General features: G+C 36.5%; 1 protein-coding gene across 1 annotated transcript in view; it reads left to right on the top strand.

The window, feature by feature from the left end:
• Positions 1–22,748, top strand: part of TCP1 (t-complex 1) — a 176,731-nt gene that overhangs the window by 98,340 nt on the left and 55,643 nt on the right. Inside the window, exon 6 of the mRNA XM_033939260.1 lies at positions 3,016–3,197. Coding sequence (XP_033795151.1) covers positions 3,016–3,197 — 182 coding nt within the window. The remainder of the gene's footprint in view (positions 1–3,015; positions 3,198–22,748) is intronic.

The raw sequence follows: 22,748 nt of genomic DNA on the forward strand, positions 1-22,748 counted from the left end.
ATGCCCTCTGGTTGCCGTGGGACCTGTAAGGAAGAAGATATCTTCCTCCACCTCAATACGGCCCGTAAGATATTTGAATGTCTCCCCTTTCTCTACATTCTTCGAGAGAATATAACTGCAGCCTGCTTAGATGTTCTTCATATGGGAGATCCTTAAGTCCTGAGACCATCTTAGTGGCTATACGCTGAACTGACTCCATTCTCTTCACATCCTTTTGATAATGTGGCCTCCAAAACTGAACACAGTACTCTAGATGAGGTCTCACCATTGACCTGTACAATGGCATTATGACTTCAGGCTTATGGCTGATAAAACTTCTCTGGATGCAACCTAGCATTTGTCTAGCCTTGGCTGAAGCTTTCTCCACCTGAATGGCAGTTTTCATATCTTCACTAATGATTACACCCAGGTCTCATTCTGGGATGGTTCTTGTTAAGTTTTCACCATTCAGGGTGTATGTTCTGCAGGGGTTATTGCTACCAAGTTGCATCACCTTACACCTTTTGGCATTAAAACTCAGTTAACAAGTATTAGACCATTGTTCCAGTAAAAGTAGGTCCTGCCACATAGTGTCTGGCATGGTTGTGCTGTCGGGCTCGGTTGCGCTGCCCACAATGTTGCATAGTTTAGCGTCATCCGCAAATAACACAATTTTACCTCGAAGTCCCTGAGGTAGATCACTTAGGTTCCATCTACTGGAATCTCCATGAAAGCTCACGCCAGCCCATCTTAACCATCCCAGCCATCAAAACCCTCCCCAGCCTATCCTCAACTGAATATCCTTATATGGGACACAAGCCATGCAAGCCTGCCCAGTACTGGCCTTAGTTCCTTCAATGTATACCCATTATTTTCTGATTAGAGATCCTCAGTGTTCATCCCACACCTTTCTATACTCCTCCTCTTGGGTATTTTTATATTTCACGAATGCCAGCTCTTTTGCCTTTATTTTCTCCGCAACAAATTTAGAGAACCATTTTGGTTTTCTTTTTTTCTTGTTTTTATTTTTTCTCACATAAAGCTCAGTAGCCATTTTTATTGCTCCTTTCAGCTTAGACCATTATTTTTCCACTTCCTTTGTCATCCCATCGTACGCTCCCATTTTACTAAAGTCCGTACGTTTGAAATGTAGAACTTTAAGTTTTGTGAGGCCGCCCTCCACTTTAGCTGTTATACCAAACCGTTTGATCACTATTTCCCAGGTGGGTACCCACTTGAACATTAGAAGTACTCTCCCCATTTGTGAGGACCAGATCTAGTATCACTTTTTCCCTCATGAGTTCTGTTACCATTTGTCTGAGCAGAGCCTCTTGAAAGGCATCCACAATCTCCCTACTTCTTTCCGATTCTGCAAACGGAACATTCCAGTCCGCATCCAGCAGATTGAAGTCGCCCAACAGCAGCACCTCCTCTTTCTTTCCAAACTTTTGGATATCTGCAATCAGATCTTTATCAATTTTCTGCAATTGAGTCTGAGGTCTGTAGATTACACCCACGTAAATAGAAGTATCTTGTCTTTTCAGAGCGATCCAAATCGCTTCTTCCTCTCCCCGGGTCCCCTGCATTTCAGTCGCTTGGATATCGAGCTTTACATAGAGAGCTACTCCTCCACCTCTTTGACCATCTCTGTTCTACCTAAAAAGATTATATCCCAGTTTGCATCCCATCCATGGGAGTCACTGAATCATGTCTCTGTGATAGCAACAATATCCAGGTCTACCTCTAACATCAGAGCTTGCAGGTCATGAACTTTGTTGCTTAGATGGCGAGCTACAGGTTTGTTCTTGCAGCGAGCCTTTCCTCAGTTTCTTAGACTGGAGTTTCTTTGCACACCATTCTGTCCTTTTTGCTGAAGGTTGTTTTGGCTTTCCATGACAATCAGGAGGTCATTGCCTGCGTTCCTGTCCACAGGTTCTTTCAAGAAGGACCTGATTCTGAAAAAGTTGGATGTGAGAAGTGGGCTTCTATGATATCTAGAGGTTGCCAACGAATTCAGGGTATCTGATCATCTTTTTGTGCTCATTAATCAGGCTAAATGCGGCACTCCAGCTTCCAAGGCCACAATATCCAGATGGTTCTGTAGGGCTATTTCATCAGCATATATTGCCTATGGAAAACAGCGTCCAGTCACCGTAAAGGTGCTTTCCACTAGAAGCGTGGCTTCTTCATGAGCAGAAGCTTGGGCAGTCTCTCCCAAGTAGATTTGTAGGGCAGCAGCTTGGTCCACTATACATACGTTTTCTAAGTTTTACAGAGTGGATATAGCAGCAAGGGAGTACTCTGCCTTTGTGTCCTCAGTGTTACGAGCCAGCGCAGAACTCCTGCCTTAGATTTCTAGGACTACTTTTGTATGTCTCATCTGTCCAGAATGATACACCTATTGCACTAGAAAGAAGAGATTAGGTTCTTACCTTGCTAATAAGTAAATAGGCGTGACATTCTGGAACATTGCCCCATCAGTTATCTCCTGCGTCTGCTTACTGTTTCAATTAAAAAGTTCAAGTCCAAACTGAAATTTGGATGTCAGTCAGACCTTAAGGATATGAAGAGTAATCTATTGTTATAACACATTGAGGTATTTAAGCTCTATAAATGTATGTTTGTAATGCTTGTTTTGATTGTTCAGTGGCAATGTTTAACACGTTTGCTATATTATCAGAGCAGAACAGAGTTGTAGTTTGGAGAGTTTCCCCATACCCCTCTTTCACATGTTTCTTTATGGGGCTATTGCCTGCTTTGCTACAAACTGAAAGGGGCAGCAGAGCCCTCTTGTGAAGGTGGAGGGAATCAAAAGCTGGAGTGGATGCTCTCCGCACGGTTTGCGAGTATGGGGATATTACCTCTATCCAGAATGATACACATCTACTAGAAAAGGTATTAGCAAGGTAAGAACCTAATCTCTTTTTACCATTCAACTGAATATCTTTGCCAATTTCTTTAGTCTGCAAAGTAAAGTAATTATAAGAACAAGTTAGAAATAACTCCTCTTAATAGTTTAACCTTAACTTGTTTTAGTGACAGTGATTTCTTTTCCAACATGGTAGTGGATGCTGCACTTGCAGTTAAATTCACAGACCCTAAGGGCCAGGCTCGATACCCAATCAACTCTATTAATGTTTTGAAGGCACATGGTCGTAGTCAAAAGGAGAGCGTTCTAGTAAATGGTTATGCAGTGAACTGTGTGGTTGGTTCACAGGGTAAGTATTTCAAATATATATTAAATCTAGCTTTATATGCTCTTAAAACTGTATTACAGGAGGGAGGGTAAAACGCTATTTACAACTTGGATCACATCTTGAGACTAATTGAAGGTATTAGTTATTGACTTTTTGCAGCTTGCTAGTTGTCTCTTGATTCAGTGAAATGAGTTGTCTTGGAATAGGTTGAAGACGAAAAGGGAACATATTCTTGATCTAGCTATTGCTGAAGGATTAAGATTGGAAGGAAGACAGTTGCTGCCACATTTGGTGATGGTAGTGATAGAATGGTATCCAAGAAATGCTTCTGAACATAAGAATTGCTGCTGCTGGGACAGACCAGTGGTCCATCGCGCCCAGCAGTCCGCTCACGCGGCGGCCCCCTGACCGAGACCAGCCCTACAGATGCGTTCGTTCTGGTTCAGTAGGAACTTGTCCAACCTTGTCTTGAATCCCTGGAGGGTGTTTTCCCTTATAACAGACTCTGGAATAGCATTCCAGTTCTTTACCACTCTCTAGGTGAAGAAGAACTTCCTTACGTTTGTACGGAATCTATCCCTTCTAAATTTAGAGAGTGCCCTCGTTCTCTCTACCTTGGAGAGAGTGAACAACCTGTCTTTATCTACTAAGTCTTTTCCCTTCATTATCTTGAATATTTTGATCATGTCCCCTCTGTCTCCTCTTTTCAAGGGAGAATAGGCCCAGCTTCTCTAATCTTTCACTGTATGGCAACTCCTCCAACCCCTTAACCATTTTAGTCACTGGATCCTTTCGAGTAGTACCATGTCCTTCCCAAAGTCCTTTAAATCTCTATGGACTTTGGAGCCGTTACCATGCAGCATCTGCTAGCGCAGCTTTGTAAAACAGGCCCATTTCAGAAAATCTAACCTAATACTTCATATGAATATGATATATTGTACTTAAAGTATTCATGAAGGAAAATCAAGTGTGTGTTTATAAGATTATGTGTATTTTTCTGATTCACTTGTTGTAATATGAAAAAATGAATAAAGAAATTAAAAAAAAAAAAAACCAGGCCCTCAGTTCTATAGTATTTTCTAAATTGCTTTTTAGAATTTGGTATTATCTTTCTTTATTCCTTTTTAATCGTTCAACAAGTGTACAAGAAAAAACCATACATAGTCTCAGAAACAACACTTGAAAAATCCATCAAGACAAATAACAATTATATATATATATATATATATATATATATATATATATATATATATATATATATATATATATATAAACCCATAACCCATAACCCACCCCTCCCAACATTATTTTTCTTTATTCATTTTTAACCTCATCAAGTGTACAAGAATCATTAGAACAGCACTTAGTTAAACACTTGAAAATCTTATCATTATACTGTATAAACATAAAAGAAATCCTTACCCTACCCTCCCTCCATCCCTATTAGTAATTTTATTTCATCACTTTATCAAAACAACCCCTCCCCCTCCCTTCCTTAAATGATGCATCTTCAAAAGAAAAAAATGGTATCTATTCATTACAAAACAATGTTAATGGCTCCCATATTTTAATAAAATTTTTATAATTTCCATTTTGTACCGCTATTGAACGCTCCATGTTATATAAATGACATAGCAAATTCCACCAAAAATTAAAGTTAAGTCTGCTATGATCTTTCCAATTATTAGTAATATGTTGAATGGCAACTCCTGTCATGATCAATAAGTTTGTTGTTATTCGCCAATATCTGACTCTTTTTTCTCATAGACATGTCAAATATCACAGTATCATAAGATAACGCTACAAGATTTTCTAACAAACAATTTATTTGATCCCAGATCGATTTCCAAAAGGCCAAGATATAGGGACAATAAATCAAAAGATGATCCAAAGTCCCTACATCAGGGGTGTCCAATGTTGGTCCTCGAGGGCCGCAATCCAGTCGGGTTTTCAGGATTTCCCCAATGAATATGCATGAGATCTATTTGCATGCACTGCTTTCAATGCATATTCATTGGGGAAATCCTGAAAACCCGACTGGATTGCGGCCCTCGAGGACTGACATTGGACACCCCTGCCCTACATCAAGATTACAATGCCAGCATCTATTACATAATGAACTATTCAACTTTTGTATTCTAACTGGGGTCCAAAATGCTCTATGCAAAAGAAAAAAACAAGTTTGCCTCATAGATGCTGACAATGTACATCTTTTTCTCCAAGACCAAATTTGTGGCTATTGAGATTCTGAAATCTAATGCTTAATCTCAATGCTCCAAATATCCCTAAGACCATTTTTAGGCTTTTTTTTAACCAATTCACTAAACTTTGTACCACTGCGCGGCCTGGTGGCCCTGAAAGTTTGCCTGGAAGCATAAAAATTCCATACTGTACTGGGAATTAAGACTTTTCCATTCAGGGAACCCTGCCTGAATGGCCTGCTTCAATTGCAACCAATGAAAACATTGTGATTTATTAAGCCCAAATTTATGTTGCAGTTGTGCAAAATCAAGCAGCTTTCCATTTGAAATTTGGTATTATCTTCAAGGGGAATATGAGGTATAGTGGTTCCCATTGCATTCAAATCTCTCATGATTATCAATTACTTGTAACCCACGTAGATATCTAATTGATGAGGATTTGGCGGGATACAAAACTTAGTGTTCTCCCCAGAAATTTTTTCCAGCCAGGTGGCATGAAAAAGTAGCCGGGTGGGATGAGATGGGGAAATTTGGTGGTGGGGAAAATTTAAATGTGTACTCTTTTTATTAGTTAATTATTATTAATTATTTTCCAATGCTCAGTATGACTTCCTTTTTTAAGGTTTGACACTTAGGCAGTGTTCCATTAGCATTTAAGCCACCCTTGATAAAAAGTAATGCAGATCCTCGTATTCCAAATAACTACTGGCCAGTATCAAACCTTCCATTTCTTTCAAAACTATCGTACTTGAGAGCGTGCTATTCAACCAACTTCAAACTCATGTTGAATCAGTTAATGCTTTGCATTCCCATCAATCTAGTTTTTGTTTAAGACATAGCACAAAGACAGTAGTTCCCACCTTAGAGCTCCTTAAACAAAGTTGTGATACAATTCTGCCACAGCAAATGCACTGAAGCCCATAGGAATTAAATGGACTTGGTGCATTTGCCATGGGAGAATCGCTACTGTGGCTTTGTAAAAGGGACCCTTACTGAGTGAACTCCATAGTCACCTAGACCAGTGTTTCTCAGTTTCTTCAAGCCAAGTACCCCCTAAGTCAGAGGTGTCCAATGTCGGTCCTCGAGGGCCGCAGTCCAGTCGGATTTTCAGGATTTCCCCAATGAATATGCATGAGATCTATGTGCATGCACTGCTTTCAATGCATATTCATTGGGGAAATCCTGAAAACCCGACTGGATTGCGGCCCTCGAGGACCGACATTGGACACCCCTGCCCTAAGACTAACAAATACCAACCAAATACCCCAGGCCAAGCTTCACTCACTCATGATCCCACCCCCATTATTTGTTAAGTTTTTTATTCATCTATATATATAAAATCGGAGGTGTGTATGTGTGTATGTGCCGCGATCACGCAAAAACGGTTTGACCGATTTGAATGAAACTTGGTATGCAGATCCCTCATTACCTGGGATGATATGTTCTGGGGGTCTCGCGGCCCACCTGCGCACGTGGGCGGAGCTACATACATAAAATCAGATTTCACCCATTCATGTCAATGGAAAAAATGTAAAAAGCTGCCATTCTCACAGTAATTCAGAAATGGCTTGACCGGGGGGGCGTGGCTTAACGCGAACACGAATGGAAGTGTGATCGCTAAGCTCCTCTATATCTAGGCAACTGAAGAAAAAATATTATTCCCTTCTTGAAGATTTCAAAAAAAAAATAATTATTAATAATGATGGTGTTACCCTCTAAAGCCTGAAGTTGAAGATTGAAAGAATAACAGCTGAAAAGTTAGAGTGCCGACATCAAATCGCCGACATCAAAAAAAGCTGAGGGGAAGGTAATTTTACCGGCTTTTATCTTTACTGAAACGGCAAAGCAGAGAGTGAAGATAGATAAAAACTTAAAATGGCCAACGTATATAAAATTTATGGGCACTGAGAGAGAGAGTCTTGCAGCGAGAGAAATTTAAAAGATATAGCTGTGACGGTTTGAAACAAACTTCTCTTGCCCGCGCTGAACAGAAACTCTGAGGGCAAAAAATCGGCAAATTTTCTCCTCACTGAAATATTAGGAGACTGAAGAGGAGGTTTGCTGGAGCGATAAAAACTGACAAAAAGTTAAAAAGAAAAGAACTGATCTAATTGTGAGGCTGCTGTCAGTTGATTTGTGTGGTGATTTGATTTCTCCTGCCGGCGCTGACTCAGAGCCCTACGGGTGGTGAATGAGAGAGATCAGTATTGTCCTTTTTGCCGGACAGATCATTGAATAAAGAAAATTGGATCGGCACGGGATAGAGAAGGGATATTAGAAATTTAAACTGACCAAAAAGAGAAGGAAAGTAAGAGAAAGACTGATTCTAGTGTGAAGCCTGCTGTTGATTGAATTCCTGAGCTGTGACAGTTTGAAATTGCCCTTTACAGCCAGTGAAGCCCTGAGAGATCAATTAATAAATTGAAGTATTGAAAAAAAGAAGATTGATAAAAAGTATACTGCCTGATAATCAAACAATAGTCTGAAGGAGGAAAGTAAAGAAAGAGGGTTTGTTTCTCTTTATGCTGAGTTCTTTCATGACAGGAAGTTGATAGCCAGAGTAACGGGGCATATTTGAAGTAAACTCGGCGTAGGGAACATCAGCCTGATATTATAAACTGCCAAGCCTGGGTAAGATATTGAAAGAGAAGCTTGAAATATAAAAAGTGTTGTTATTTCTCTGTGCGCTGAATAACTATTGAAAAGGAAGCCGATTTTGATGTGAGGCTGCTGACGGTTGATTGTGGAACTGTGACAGTTTGATACAGCCTTCTCCTGCCAGCGCTGAAAAAGGCTGATAAAAAATTTTTTCCCTCCGTGCTAAAACGAATAGATATTGGGAGAGAGTAAAGCTGAACGGAGCTAGAGGGAAAAAGAGCTGACAATATATGTGAAAGCCCTTCGGTGACGACGCTGAAAGGGGGGATTGATTGAAGAAAACTGAGTGAAAGGAATACCGGCGTTTTCTCTCAGTGATTGAACACTGAAACGCTGAAGACAGAGAAAGAATATAAACTTACTAAATAAACAAAAAACTGAATTGAAATTGCTTTTCTCTTACAAAGCTGCGATTGGGCTTGTATGAGAGGAGACAGAGGAAGGGATTAACGGAACTTTTGGAAAAAAGCTGAAGCGGCAAGACATCGAGGCAGTTGAGAGACGCCAGAGAACTGGAAACAAATAACTGACACTTACTTCAAAGAACCTTTTTACCAATATTAAAGAGATAAAGACACTAAAAAAGGAGTATATAAGATTGAGACAGATAACTGAGAAAGAGAAAAGGAAAAGGAAAAAAGGCAAAAAAGGAAAAGAAAATTTCTACTTTAAAAGATAAAACTAAATTTTGGAAGAAAAGGGATTAAAAACAACAATATGGCAAGCACCAGACAAAACAAAAATGAGGTTGGTACATCTGCAAAAAGACAAAAACAAGATCAAATAACACCAAGCAAGATACCACTTCCTATTGATGAACCAGACATATTAAGCAAAGCTGAAGTCATGGAAGAATTAAAACAAATAAAACAAATGCTTAAAGAAACTATAACTAATATGTCTGAAATGAAAGAAGAAATTTTAAATATACATAGACAAATGGAAGTTAACAACAAAAGAACAACTGAACTAGAATCAAAAATGGAAAATATAGAATGTGAATCAAAAAGATGTAAAAACGACAGCCTGGAATTAAATAAATTAAAAGATCAACTGGAGGATTACGAGAATAGAGGAAGAAGAAAGAACATCAAACTCTTTGGAATACAAGAAAATTTAGAGGGAAAAAATACTATCCTTTTCCTTGAAAATTTAATTCCAAAAATTCTACAATTAGACTTGAAACAACCAATTGAAATTGAAAGGGCGCATAGAATCCCAATTAAAAATTTAGAAAATAAAAACAGACCAAGACCAATCATTTTCAAAATGTTGAGATACCAACAAGCAATAGAGATACTAAATGCTGCAAAAAAAGATAAAAACTTAAATTATAAAGGATCAAGATTATGGTTTTTACCAGACTTCGCCAAAAACACAGCAACTAAAAGAAAAAGACTACTAGACATGAGACCTCTACTCAAAGAAAAAGGATTTAAATATGGTCTATACTACCCGGCGAAAATGAGAGTGTCATCTGGAGACAAGTCCTTATATTTTGAGGATCCCGAAAAACTAAAAGATTTTCTCTCTAAACCAGAACCTATGATATATTAACATAATATATTAAGATGGTTTTGAAGACTCTATGAAAAATTAGAAAATATAACATATCGAAATATTTGAAGAAATGGAGGAAAACAATACAAAGAAAAGACAATAATAATTATATGAAAGAAAGAACAGAATATAGGAAAATTATTAAATAATACACTGCATATATGTTTAAAATAATTATATGTTGAAATCATAATACTAAGGAAATACAAATTAACATATTGTTAAATGGAAAATGATACATTAATAAAATGTTATGGAAAATGATTAAATAAATATAAAAGATCAATATAGATAGATAGAAGGGAAATTTGTTTAAACAATTGAATATTGATTGCCTAGAATGGGGAGAATGTTAGGATTACAGTTCCAATGTGTATCCTTAAGCAGCCAATGTATTGGGTGGGAAAGGGAGGGATAAGGAGAATATTTATTAGAATAATTAAGGGAGATACATTAGGGTTAAATATGTGTGTCGTGAAGAAAATTTTTTGGATATTAAATATGAAAGAGGAGAGGAAGAATAAGATAATGAAAAGTATTAAAATATATAATGTCTTTTAAAATATATTCTATTAATGTCAATGGCCTGAATCACGTAATTAAAAGGAAAAAAAATATTAACATTTTTAAAAAAACAAAATGCAGATATTTACTGTCTGCAAGAGACCCATCTTAATATGAAGGAATCACAGAAATTATCAGGTGGATGGATAAAAGAATGTTTTTTTGCTCCAGCAGTGGGTAAAAAAGCAGGGGTTGCAATCCTTATAAATAAAAAATGTATGGCCAATATAAAGGTAAAAAATTCAGATCCACATGGAAGATGGATACATATCGATATAGGTATGGGAAATGATACCCTGACGTTATTTAATATATATGCCCCTAATTCGAATCAATCAGAATTTTTCAAAAAGCTACAAAATATGTTATTACCACTGGCTGCCTCTAATTTAGTGGTGGCTGGAGATTTTAATGCTGTAATGGATCCATTATTGGATAAAAAACCAGGTAAAAATATTAAATCTTTAGGTCTAGATAATTTAGTTAGTTCATGTGATTTGAAAGATATATGGCGTATTCTTCATTTTAATGATCAGGAGTATTCATTTTGTTCACAGGTTCATAAATCATTTTCAAGAATAGATTATATTTTTGTTTCAACAAATAAAGTGCAACAAGTGATTAAAGCCTCCATTGATCCTATTATCATTTCGGATCATGCGGGAATATGGATAGAATTACAATTAGATCAATTAGAAAATAATAGACCTCTTTGGAGATTTGATAATGCATTGCTTGTGGATGACAAATTTTTGGAAAATTTTAAAACACAAATTAATGAATTTTTTCAAATAAATTTAGTGGAAGATACATCTATAGAGAATGTATGGGATGCATTTAAAGCAACTATGAGGGGTAATATCATATCATATTCAGCTTTTATTAGGAAACAAATTAAAAAACAATATATGGAATTAGAAAAAGAAATAAAAATATTAGAAGCTAAATTGATAAGTAAATGGGAATATGAAGTTTTACAAGCTCTTTTGAAAGTAAAAGGTAAATATAATGAATTAACTTCAAAAATGATAAGAAAAGATTTGTTTTCCAAACAAACGGTGTATTATGGAAATTCTAATAAGGCGGGAAAATTATTAGCAAATTATCTTAAGGCAAAAAAAAGGAGAACTAATATTAATGGAATAAAAGATGATAATGGTATAATAACAAATCAAACAAATATAATATTAAAACAATTTTTAAATTTTTATAAGGATCTATATTCTTCCGAACCTTATTTGGAGAAACAAAAAGATGGAAAAAAATTTTTAGATTTAATAAATGGACCTAAGATTCCTGATCATATAAAACGAAGTTTAGAAGAACCTATATCATTAAAAGAATTAGAAACAGCATTGAGATCTCTTAGAGTTGGATCCGCTCCAGGTGGTGATGGTTACACAGTAGAATTTTATAAAACATTTCAAAATATCCTCTCCCCACATTTATTAAAATTATATCAGACACAACTTATAAAAGGTAATATAAAAGGTACTATGGCTGAATCAATAATAATTGTTTTGCCTAAGCCAAATAAAGATCCTACTTTGGTTTCAAACTACAGGCCTATATCTTTGATAAACGTTGATAATAAACTTTTGGCGAAAATTTTGGCTTTGAGATTAGCCAAAGCTCTCCCACATATTATAGATATGCATCAAACGGGTTTCGTTGCTAAAAGACATTCCTCCAATAACTCTAGACTATTATTTCACATGCTAAACTTGTCAAAAAAAATGGATGAACCGGCTTTTACAGTTTCATTAGATGCTGAGAAAGCATTTGATAGGGTAGAATGGAATTTTATGTATCAGGCTTTAGAATGGTTTGGTATAGGTTCTGGATTTATACAAATGGTAAAAAACATTGTATAGCTTCCCGATTGCAAGATTAAATATTAATAATAAGATATCTGATGGTTTTCAATTGCAGAGGGGAGTTAGACAAGGTTGTCCTTTATCTCCTTTGTTATTTGATGTTGTATTAGAACCCTTATTGTTAGCAATACAGCAAACGAGGGAGATACAAGGAATTCCATATTCAGATATGGAATATAAAATTTCGGCTTATGCTGATGATATTTTGCTTTATTTGAGAAATCCAGAGTCTACCTTATCTTCTTTATTGGAATTAATTGATAAGTTTGGCAAATTTTCAGGTTATAAAATTAATTGGAATAAATCTGAAATTATACCCTTGAATGTTTACTGTGTAAAAGGATTATTTGATATTTTTCCATTCATATGGAAAGAAGAAGGATTTAAATATCTAGGCATTCAAGTTAAAAAAACAATTGAAGATACTGTAAAAGAAAATGAAAAATATGTATTAAAAAAAGTAATGGAGTTATGTGAACAATGGAACCCATTACATATATCTTGGTGGGGCAGAGTTCAAACTATTAAAATGATGATGTTGCCTGTGGTTTGCTACCAAATGAGTATGATACCTATTTATTTTCAGGGGTCCTTTTATAAAAAGCTTAATAGAATTTTAACAAAATTTCTTTGGCTTGGTAAAACACCTAGAATAGCTTTAGTAACCTTACAAAAATCAATTAAGGAGGGAGGGGTAAATTTTCCAAATTTCTATAGGTACCATCAAGCCTATATTCTACGTCAGGGTATGTATTGGATCCTCCCAGAACTTATAGATAATGCACCAGATTGGTTATATTTGGAATGGCGCCTTATGTTTCCCCTAAATTTAGTTCATTTACCAAGTATTAATATACCTAAAAGATACAGAGAAAATAAAATAATAATGGATACTTGGAAAACATTGAGATTTATTGATAAATTAACACCCATCCCAATATATAAATCAACTAATCAATCCATATGGATAAACTCCAAGATCAAAATTGGCGGAGCTCAAATCCTTTGGAAGAACTGGATTATTGCAGGAATTAGATCTCTAGATGATATTATTTCAGAAGGTAAACTGCTGGATTTTTCACAATTGCAACATAGATTTGGTCTTAATAAAACACAAAGTTTTAAATGGTTGCAATTGAAGCAGGCCATTCAGGTTGGGTTCCCTGAATGGAAATCATTAAACAATCAATATAGTTTAAAGTTCTTATGCTTTAAAGCAGACTTCCTAGGACATCAAGCCGCATTGTGGTATAAATTAATATCTGGATATTTGAATAAAAAACCAAAAAATGGTCTAAGAGACATTTGGAGCATTGAGATTGGACATCAAATTAATGCATCTCAATGGCCACTAATTTGGTCTTGGAGAATGGGATGTACAGTGTCAGCGTCTATGAGACAAACATGGTTCTTTTTATTACATAGAGCTTTTTGGACCCCTACTCGTTTACAAAAACTAGACAGTTCTAAGTCTAATAGATGCTGGCACTGTAATCTAGAACCAGGGACATTAGATCATTTATTATATCATTGTCCTTATATTAAAATTTTTTGGAATTCAATTTGGCCACAAATTAATAAATTAATGGAAAATCATATTGCAATATCATATGATACAATTTTATTTGGAACAATGATGAGAAAAAAAAGTCAAATTTCACCAGAAAATAATAAGCTTTTATTAATTATGACAGGGGTTGCCATTCAACATATAACTAACAATTGGAAAAATTACAACAACCTAAATTACACATTTTGGTGGAATACAATATGCCATATTTTTAAAATGGAAAGAACAATAGCAATACAAAAGGGGACATATAATAAATTTATAAAAATATGGGGGCCATTGACAAAATACTGTAATGATTAAATAATGGAATACTTTTTCTTCTTTTCTTCTTTTAGAGATTTTTTTTTTTTATGACACACATATAGGGGGGGTAAGGAAAACAAATTATATATAATAAATTATAATATATGATACAAAATGTAACATATGATTAAAAAATAATAGAAGGGTGGGGGGAGGGAAAATGAATAAAATTTATCCAGAATATATTGTATTAGATATAAATATGTTATTGAATAATTATCAATTATATTCTAATATGTTGTATACTTTTATAAAATTTGAAAATATTATATTAAAGCAATAAAAGGGTGGGGGGAGGGTGAAGGGGAAAATCAAATCCAGACATACATTGTGTTAGATATAAAAGTGATACCATGCATTTATCAACTGTATTTTATTATTATGTACACTTTTTGTAAAATTTGAAAATAAAAATATAATGGAAAAAAAAAAAAAAAAATAAACCACACTTTACATTCAAAAAAAAAAAAAAAAAAAGAAATGGCTTGACCGATTTGAACGAAACTTGGTATGCAGATCCCTCACTACCTGGGGTGATATGTTCTGGGGGTCTCGCGGCCCACCTGCACACGTGGGCAGAGCTACAAACATAAATTCAGATTTCACCCATTCATGTCAATGGAAAAAATGTAAAAAGCTGCCATTCTCACAGTTATTAAAAAACGGCTTGACCGGTTTGAACGAAACTTGGTATGCAGATCCCTCACTACCTGGGGTGATATATTCTGGGTGTCTCGCGTCCCACTTGCACACGTGGGCGGAGCTACCAACAGAAAATCAGATTTCACCCATTCATGTCAATGGAAAAAAATTGTAAAAAGCTGCCATTCTCACAGTAATTCAAAAACGGCTTGACCGATTTGAACGACACTTGGTATGCAGATCCCTCACTACCTGGGGTGATATGTTCTGGGGGTCTCGCGGCCCACCTGCACACGTGGGCAGAGCTACAAACAGAAAATCAGATTTCACCCATTCATGTCAATGGAAAAAATGTTAAAAGCTGCCATTCTCACAGTAATTCCAAAACGGCTTGACCGATTTGAACGAAACTTGGTATGCAGATCCCTCAGTACCTGGGGTGATATGTTCTGGGGGTCTCGCGGCCCACCTGCACACGTGGGCGGAGCTACAAACATAAATTCAGATTTCACCCATTCATGTCAATGGAAAAAATGTAAAAAGCTGCCATTCTCACAGTTATTAAAAAACGGCTTGACCGGTTTGAACGAAACTTGGTATGCAGATCCCTCACTACCTGGGGTGATATGTTCTGGGGGTCTCGCGTCCCACCTGCACACGTGGGCGGAGCTACCAAAAAAAAATCAGATTTCACCCATTCATGTCAATGGAAAAAAATGTAAAAAGCTGCCATTCTCACAGTAATTCAAAAACGGCTTGACCGATTTGAACGACACTTGGTATGCCGATCCCTCACTACCTGGGGTGATATGTTCTGGGGGTCTCGCGGCCCACCTGCACACGTGGGCGGAGCTACAAACAGAAAATCAGATTTCACCCATTCATGTCAATGGAAAAAATGTAAAAAGCTGCCTTTCTCCCTGTAATTCAAAAACGGCTTGACCAATTTGAACGAAACTTGGTATGCAGATCCCTCAGTACCTGGGGTGATATGTTCTGGGGGTCTCGCGGCCCACAACTCTATGTTGCTTGCTCAAGGGTGGGTTCACCCAAGAATTTATATGTTCTTGCTCCAGGAGGTGAAACTAAAAATGTTGTTTATAATCACGTTTTGCGTTAGTTGTATTGTATTCATTTTGTCAAATATTTCACATTATAATTTGAATATTGTAATTTTTATTAAGCTGTAAAAAAATAATTTCATTCACCACTATAAAGTATCTTTATTTTAATCCATTTACAGTGTTATTGCTATAATTAAATACCCGTGCAATGCCGGGGCATCAGCTAGTTTTTCATATAACAACAAGTATATCACATAAATTTATACAATTTCATTGAGTACACACTTGATATTCCTTCATGCATCACTGTAAATACAACGTATCATTAAATAATCCTTTACTATAATATTGAAAAAGTATATAGTACTTAATAAGTATTACCAACTATTACTCAAATTATAAACCCATATCCTCCCCTTCCTTTGAAAATTGAATACAATACAAGAAGATATAATGATAAATTATTTATATTATGAGATGAATAAAATAAACCCACCCATATCCCCTCATCAAATATCTTATTATGGGAAAATTGTTTCATTCATTGCACCCCCATTATAATAGTACTAATTGTAATGCAATTTCTTTCATTCATTTTTCATGTACACACAATATAATCTTATTAATTCATAATGGTAACCACAAATTAAAAAAACCACAAAGCACACTGTATGCAGAGACATTGTTAATTATCATTTATATTTGTTTTATTTTTCAAAAAGGTCAAGGCAGATGACTTTAAAATATGCAATGTCAATCTCAGTAACAACTATAGAAGAATAGACAAATATAGCGCAAAATATAGGCAGCAGAGATAAATTCTCAAAACTGATACATTTTGATCACTAAATTGAAAATAAAATCATTTTTCCTACCTTTGTTGTCTGATTTAATTGTTCCTGGTTAGACTTCCTTCTGACTGTGCATCCAACATTTTTTTTTTCTTTCTGCCTCCTGCATGCTTCCTCTCCTCCGGACCTCATTCCCTTCTCCAACCAACATCTCTCTTTGTTGCCTCCATGAGTCCAACTTTTCTTCCTCTCTCCTCCACCCCTATTGGCAACATGTCTCCCTCTCTCTCCCTCCTCTGTTATGATTTTGCATCTCTCTGTTCTTCCTCGGGGTCTCTCCCCTTTGTCTGCCTCCTGTCTTTCCCCTTTTGGTCCAGGACTCTCTCTCTCTGTCTCTCTCTCTCTCTCTGTCTTCTGCTTACAACCCCCCCCCCCATATCAAGCATTTGTTCTCCTTTGTTCCAGGTCTCTCTTTCTTTTTCCTTCCTTCCTCCCTCCCTGGTCCAGAATCTTTCCACCTCTCTGCCGTCTTTCTCTTCCTCTATACAACCCAAAGTCCAACATCTGCCCCCTCTCTTCTGCCTCCCCTTTGTTTCAGATTTCGCTCTCTCTTTCTTCTGCTAACATTTTGAATCCTCCCACTTTTGTTCCAGGTCTTTCTGTCTCTCACACTCTGTCTTCCCTCGCCCCAGAGCCTGGCATTTCTCTCTTCCTCAGTTCAGGGTGTTTCCCTCTCTAGTCCAGCATCTGCCCTATCTTCCCCCTCCTTTTTGGTTCGTCAGCTTTCCCGCCCCTCCTCTAGGTCCTTTTCTGTCTCTCCTCTTCCCCCCATCCCCCCCGGTGTCCAGATCCAGCATCTCTATGGCAATCCCCATCCCATCAGGCACAGCCTTACCCCTACAGATGGGGCCTTACCACCACTGCTTCCTGCACCCAGCAAGAGAGGTCATCTTGCATGACCACCGCTTGTCGAGGACCAACCTTTAAAGCTACAGCAACCTCCAGAGGATCGCTGGCATTGTAGCAAACATAGCAGGCTGCTGTCAGCCTCCGCAGCAATTCTGCAACTGCCCCCAGTAAAGATTCTGCTGCCCAAAGCCACTTTGTCACTTCCAATGTCGATAACAGCCAGAAGATCCAGCATCTGGACTGTTCAACAGCACATTCTTCATGTCCTCGCACTGCTGCACACAAATCCTCTGAACTCACAGCACTGAGGGTGGGTCTGGTCCCTGTAAGCTAAGTGAAGCATCACTACTGAGTTCAGGGCTCTTCCCAACCCCTGAACAGCTGGTACACCCTGAGAAACAATTGTAAGAAGCTAGGAATTTCCATCTGATGGAGGGAACTGTAACATCCAGTTGGGTATTTTCCCAACATTTAGGCATATTGAGAGGCAATATTTCCAAAAACTGGAAACAGTTTTCTTTTTGTTTTATAAATCTTTATTCATTTTCTTATGTTACAACAAGTGTTTTAAATAAATTCATTATAAACTTGAATAATCACACTTGATTAACTTACAGATTAATATCAAATTTAAAATTTCTTTAGAAAATCAATATTTTATAAAGTTATAATATTATGTAAGAAATTTAAATTAATATAATTATTATTGAATATAATATTTTCCCCTCCCTCCCTCCCTATCAATACTGAATGAGAAATCTTTATTCATTTTCATATGTTACATCAACAATATAAATTCATACTAATATTTCAGAAAACTAAATTTATATAATTCTTAGTTAATATAATAATATCCCATCCCCTCCCCCCTCCCTTCTATTCAGTAATACATGAATAAAATTTTTAAATGCTATTCTTTCCATATTTCATATTATAAATCAAGTATTAATATATTATATAATATTTAGAGATATGATCCCTTTTTCTTCTAATCAAATTCTATACATGGGAAAATTAATCATTCTTTACAATATTCAGTTAATGGTCTCCATATTTTTTGAAATTTATCTATATGTCCTTTTTGTGTTGCTATAGAGAGCTCCATTTTGTATATATGACATACAGAATTCCACCAGAATGTATAATTTAATCTGTCATGTTTTTTCCAATTGAATGTGATTTGTTGTATTGCTATTCCAGTTAAAATAAAAAGAAGTTTGTTATTACTTGATGATATTTGACTTCTTGCTCTCATAGTTGTTCCAAATAATATGGTATCATATGTCAAGGCTACCGGATTTTCTAACATCCTATTTATTTGGGGCCAGATTGATTTCCAGAATGTTAAGATGAATGGACAATAGAATAAAAGATGATCTAATGTCCCAATTTCAACATGACAATGCCAGCATCTATTTGACCTAGAGCTATCTATTTTTTGTAATCGAACAGGGGTCCAGAAAGCTCTATGTAAAAGAAAAAACCAAGTTTGTCTCATAGATGCTGATACCGTACATTTTAGCCTCCAAGACCAAAGTCGTGGCCATTGAGATGCACTAATTTGGTGCTTTATCTCAATGCTCCAAATGTCTCTAAGACCATTTTTTGGTTTTTTATTTATATAACCGGATATTAATTTATACCACTGTGCAGCTTCATGACCTGTTGAATTAATCTGGAAACACAGGAATTCCAAACTGTGATAATTAGTAAGATTTTTCCATTCAGGGAACCCTACCTGAATGGATTGCTTCAATTGCAACCATTTAAAATATTGTGTTTTTTTAAGATCAAATTTATGTTGCAATTGTGAAAACTCCAGCATCTTTCCATTTTTTATTATATCATCTAAAATACGAATACCTGCTGTCATCCAGTTTTTCCAGATTATTTTGAAACCGCCTATTTTGATCTTGGGGTTTAACCAAATCGTTTGAGTTGTTGATTTACTAATTGGAATAGGAGTTAGATTACTTATATATCTTAAAGTTTTCCATGTATCCATGAATATTTTATGTTCTTTGTATAGCCTTGGCATTTTGATACTAACTACATGACTGAGACGTAAAGGAAACATGAGTCTCCATTCAAGCCAGAACCAATCTGGAATATTATCAGTGGGCTCTGGGAGGATCCAATACATACCTTGACGTAAAATATAGGCTTGATGATACCTATAGAAGTTGGGAAAATTTACCCCTCCCTCCGCAATTGGTCTTTGTAATGTCACTAAAGCAATTCTGGGATTTTTCCCAAGCCAAATAAATTTTGTCAATACCTTATTTAACTTTGTATAAAAAGATTCTTGAAAGAAAACTGGTATCATTCCCATTTGGTAACAAACTACAGGTAAGATCATCATTTTAACTGTTTGTACTCTTCCCCACCAAGATAAATGTAAAGGATTCCATTGTTCACACATCTCTGTCACTTTTTGTAATAAACATTTTTCATTAATTTTCATTGTGTCTTCTAAATCTTTTGAAATCCAAATTCCAAGATATTTAATAGTATCCTCCTTCCAAACAAAAGAGAATGTATTAAATAAACCTTTTGTACAGTGTACATTTAATGGAAGTATTTCTGATTTATTCCAATTTATCTTATACCCTGAAAACTTTCCGAATTTATCAATTAGTTCAAGCAATTGTGGAATGGTGGATTCTGGATTCCTCAAATATAATAATAAATCATCAGCATAAGCTGATATTTTGTATTCTCTATCTGAATGAGGTATACCTTGTATTTCCTTTACTTGTTGGATTGCTAATATTAAGGGTTCTAAAACTATATCAAACAGTAAAGGAGACAAGGGACATCCTTGTCTAACTCCTCTCTGTAGATTAAATTTTTTTGAAAATGTATTATTTATATATAATCTAGCAGAGGGGGAGCTATATAATGTTTGTATCATTTGTATGAATCCAGGACTTATACCAAACCATTCCATAGCCTGATACATAAATGTCCATTCTATTCTATCAAAAGCCTTTTCTGCATCTAAAGAAACAGCAAAAGTAGGCTCATTCATTTTCTTTGTTAAGTATAACATATGGAATGCTAATCTGGTATTATGAGATTAATGTCTTTGAGCAACGAATCCTGTTTGAGGCATACCTATAATATGGGGAAGAGCATTAGCCAATCTTAATGCAAGTATTTTTGCTAATATTTTTCCATCTACATTTATTAAAGATATTGGCCTATAGTTTGAAACCAATGTGGAATCTTTATTTGGCTTTGGTAAAACAATAATTAAAGATTCTGCTATAGTGCCATTTATACATCCTTTATTAAGTTGATATTGAAAAAGATTTAATAAATAGGGTAATAATAAATTTTGAAACGTTTTATAAAATTCCACTGTATATCCATCACCACCTGGAGCGGATCCAACTCTAAGGGATTTCAAAGCTGTTTCTAATTCTTTTAATGATATTGGCTCTTCCAAACTTCGTTTTATATGTTCAGGAACTTTTGGACCCTCTAACATTTTCAGAAATTCTAAACCATCTTTTTCTTTATTTAAATAAGTCTCGGAAGTATAAAGAGATTTATAAAATTTTAGAAATTGTTTTAAGATAGGTTCAATTTGTGTTAATGTGTCACCTTTTTCATCTTTTATAGCAATTATTTTTGATTTCTTTTTTTTCGCTTTGAGATAATTTGCCAATATTCTTCCCGACTTATTTGAGTTTCCATAATACAATGCCTGCTGGGAGAATAAATCTTTTCTTATTATCTTTGATGAGAATTCATTGTATTTTACTTTAAGTTTTAAACAGTTTTCAGGATGAAACCAACAGATTGGAAATCACAGTGTCAGACTTAGCATCCATCTTGTTTTCCCCCTTCCTTCTATTAAAGAAGTTGCCAACTCTTTACTATCCTACTTGAATTCTCATAAGAGGATTGCTGGAGAAATATATCCCCTCTGGTTTAGAATCATATTTTTAAATTTGATCTTTAATTTATTTAAGGTCCCATTTCTGCACTAGCTGACATTTCTATCAAGTGCCTTGTCTCCCATGTTGGCTAGTTTTGCTTTAGCCTTGTGCTATCTTACCCTGTTCTTTGAATCTAGGAATTTGAGGTCCAGGTCACACTTGTCCCAAAGAAGGTGTTTCACCTGGTAGGACCTCCCAGCTCATCCTCTCAAAGGAATCCCTATGGACTTGCCAGATTGGGTGCAGGGGTCAATAAGGTCACATTGTCTTAGTTGAATTTTACAAGGATAGTGATTGAAACAAGTGGTGGTATGGACTATCTGTTTCTTGGAAGCAAGGGTCACTTGCTTAGTTCTGCAGAACTTCCTGCTGTTCAATGGAGAGACGCACAACCCCAGTCACATTGCTGGACATAGACAGGATGTGACCAACAGGAGATAGCACAATTTTCAGTTGGGTGGAACTCACTCTCAGCAGTTCACATTGCAGGAATGGAGAATGTTCTTCCCTCCTTCCTTTTGGAATTCTTTGGACCCAGGAGTGTGAGGGTTGAGCTTTTCAGTTCCTTGTGAGGCCTCCTCTTTGATTTAATGGCGACATAGTGGCACACAGTCTCCTCTCCCCTTCAGCTGAATGAAGAAGTTGGGATCAGATGATATCGATATACAGGATCAACCCTAGTCAGAATGAGAGTGCCTGTATGTTTCTGCTATGATATGAGGGGCATTCAATAATTTATCTACCTGCGTAGGAAAGAAAGTAGCAAGCATGTTGTGACAGTCTCAGGTTACTCATGCATGATGTGACCATATGTCCCGTTTTGAATGGGACCATCCCGTTTTTAGGTAGCCAATCCCATTGTTCCCAAGCACAGCTTCGGGACACCGAAATGTCCCATTTTCAGAAAGATAGCAGCGTTCTCCTTACCGGCTAATTTAGGTGAGCACTCGACTGCCTTCCTCCAATGACACGTATCCTTCCCTCAGCACCGCCCCCACTTTGCAGGTTGCCTCCTGGGTCACATGCCCGTTCTCTTCTCCAATCATCTCCACCTGCACGCTCAAGCAGAGCGCGCCTTTCAAACGGGCAGAAAGTTGATGGAGTTCAGACGGTTGAGGAGCAGAGTGGCCCTTTCCTGCCAGTTTGAACGCGGCATTAAGCACATGGCTTCCGGATGGTGCTGGCGCTGAGCGTGTGGGACAGCTGTATCTTCTCTGCCTGGTTTCTTTCATTTCGGCAGAGATGGCAAACTGCGTTACCCCGGGAACCTACCGAGCTTCGAGGCTGATAAGAGTTGATTCGTGTCTCATGTCCCCAGCTCTGGCTGTGACTTTAGACGAGCTGAAGTTGAACAAAGGAGACCCGTGCTGCCAGGTCAGTCCCTGAGAGTGGCCGGGCATACTCCAAGGGCTGTGCCAGAGATGGCTCCGATCTACCTCTTCCCTATCGCAACTGGAATCTTTGTTTTGAGCTCTTGTAATAA

This window comes from Geotrypetes seraphini, chromosome 3 (assembly GCF_902459505.1).
Source record: "Geotrypetes seraphini chromosome 3, aGeoSer1.1, whole genome shotgun sequence".
In the NCBI taxonomy this organism is placed as follows: domain Eukaryota; kingdom Metazoa; phylum Chordata; class Amphibia; order Gymnophiona; family Dermophiidae; genus Geotrypetes; species Geotrypetes seraphini.